Genomic DNA, 2,258 nt, shown 5'->3' on the forward strand with positions numbered 1-2,258 from the left:
TCTCCATTCCCTGCAAATCCATGTGCCTATCTAAAAGCTTCTTCAACGCCATTATTGTATCTAACTCCACCACCACCCCTAGCAATGCGTTCCAGCCTGTATGTAAACAAAACCTTGCCTTGCACAGGGTACACACAATTGCTGGGGAAACTCAGCGGGTGCAGCAGCATCTATGGAGCGAAGGAAATAGGCGACGTTTCGGGCCGAAACCCTTCTTCAGATCTCTGTTATATTTTCTCCCCTTTCACCTTGTAGCTCTGCCCTCTAGTGCTGGATATTTTCACCCTGGGGAAAAGGTCCCGATTGTCTACCCTATCTGTGCCTCTCATCATTTTACATTCTGCCATCAAGTCTCCCTCAACCTCTGAATTTCCAGAGAAAACTATCCAACCCTCTCCCTGTAGCTGAAACCCTCCAACCCAGGCAGCATTCTGGTAAATCTCCTCCGCGCCACCTCCAAAACGTCCACACCTTTATGAATGGGGCGGCCAGAATTGCAGGCAGGACTCAAAATGCCGCCTAAAAAGTCCTATAGTGCTGCCTATAGTGACTTGCTGACTCTAATATTCAATGCCCCTGGCAACGAAGGCAAGCAAATACCATACAGAAGATAGACACAAAATGCTGGAGCAACTCACCGGATCAGGCAGCACCTCTGGAGAAAAAAGTCGGTGATGTTTCGGGTCCGAGATGAAGTAGGGCCCCAACCCAAAACATCATCCATTCATTTTTCTCCAGGGATGCTGCCCGACCCGCTGAATTACTCCAGCACTTTGTGTCTATCTTCGGTGTTAACCAGCTTCTGCAGTTCCTTCCTACACATAAACCACAGGCCTTCTTTGCCACGCTATCTACTTGTGCTGCCACCTTCAGTGAGCTGTGAACTTGGACTCCAAGATATCTCTGCACATCAATCAATGCTGTTAAAGGGACTTGCCATTATCTGTAGAAAACGTTATTAAAAAATCCCAAATGTTGCACAATTAAACACCACCACCACATGAATGCGTTTTATTTATTAAAATGGTGATCCTTCGTAATAAAACACTGGGCTGTGATCAGGGCTATTGCTCTGGTCGTAGGTTCTATGTCCAGTTGTAGATTGTACATCAGCTGTGATCGGCTCTGTCAGTGCTCCTGGCCTCTGGCTCGCGGTAGGGATGAGAGTGTTTGGATTCCCCATCGCTGTGGGGGTCGTGGCTGGAGACGGGAGACCTCTGAGCCTTCCTGTCCCTCTGTGAGTCCTGTGTGAGGTGCGGGGGGCTGGCCTGGTCGCGGTTGAGTAAGTCCTGCAGGTACTTGATGTACCTGACGGCTGCTCGCAGCGTCTCCACTTTACTGAGGCGCTTCTCGGACAGCGGGCCCGGCAGGTGGTCGCGGAGTCTGGCGTAGCCCTCGTTCACGCACTTCACCCTCTGCCTCTCCCTCTCGTTCCTCTTCTGGATGAAGGCTGGCTCGAAGGGGCAGTCGTAAACGCCGAAGTGTCCGTGGAAGGGCACGTAGGGGAACACGCTGCCGTAAGTGTCATAGTAGGTGGCCTCCAAGTTGGCCGGGTAGACCAGGAATGGGACGTGTCCCAAACTGTCGCCGTGAGGGAGATGCTGACTGAGATGTGTGGACGGGTCGGGCGCTAGGGGAACGCCCAGCTGCATATAGTTAGCAGCACCCACTGCCCTGCTGTCTATCAGAGCCCTGGAGTAATTACTGTTCATCCTGAGCCTTCAATAGAATTGGGAGAGGAAGAGGCGACTCGACTGGTGATGGAAGCATTAAAGTGACTTCTGAAATGACGGGTAACGCTGGCTGAAGACCGGAGAGGCTTCATTCGCCTCCCGCTCCTGAAACATCAGCCCGAAGTCACCCTTTAGACCAGCCCGGACTGGGAGCTGCTGTCTAACTGGGCTCTGAGTCGGGTGGGTTGTGAAGTAGTGGAGGCAAGGTGCGTGTGTGCCGGACCCAGGGGCATTTATCCGAATGGAGCGGCCGCCGAGGGATAGTTCACCTCATCCACATCACCTGTACCACGGCACAGATGCGTCGCACTACAGCGCCCTAGAATGAAAAGAAACGATTTAGGAACTCTTCGATATTTACACAGTTTCTGTCAGTCGCTTTTATAAATTCACAGGGATACATAGCATAGAAACAAGATGCTCTACCGCTCCGCCCTTTCCCTTTTCCCATTCCCTTTCACCGCCCTTCCCCCCTTTCCTCCTACCTTCCCCCTCCCCCTCTTTCTCGCTCCCTCCCCCCCTCAC

General features: G+C 52.3%; 1 protein-coding gene across 1 annotated transcript; it reads right to left on the reverse strand.

Moving 5' to 3' along the window:
• Nucleotides 1-1,012: 1,012 nt before the first annotated feature.
• On the reverse strand, nt 1,013-2,050 carry LOC116986608 (achaete-scute homolog 5-like). The gene has a single exon (XM_033042192.1). It carries the CDS (start codon nt 1,710-1,712, stop codon nt 1,110-1,112), a length of 603 nt encoding a protein of 200 aa, XP_032898083.1. The 5' UTR covers nt 1,713-2,050; the 3' UTR covers nt 1,013-1,109.
• Between the last annotated feature and the right edge of the window lie 208 nt (nt 2,051-2,258).

Source organism: Amblyraja radiata, chromosome 24 (assembly GCF_010909765.2).
Source record: "Amblyraja radiata isolate CabotCenter1 chromosome 24, sAmbRad1.1.pri, whole genome shotgun sequence".
In the NCBI taxonomy this organism is placed as follows: Eukaryota; Metazoa; Chordata; class Chondrichthyes; order Rajiformes; family Rajidae; genus Amblyraja; species Amblyraja radiata.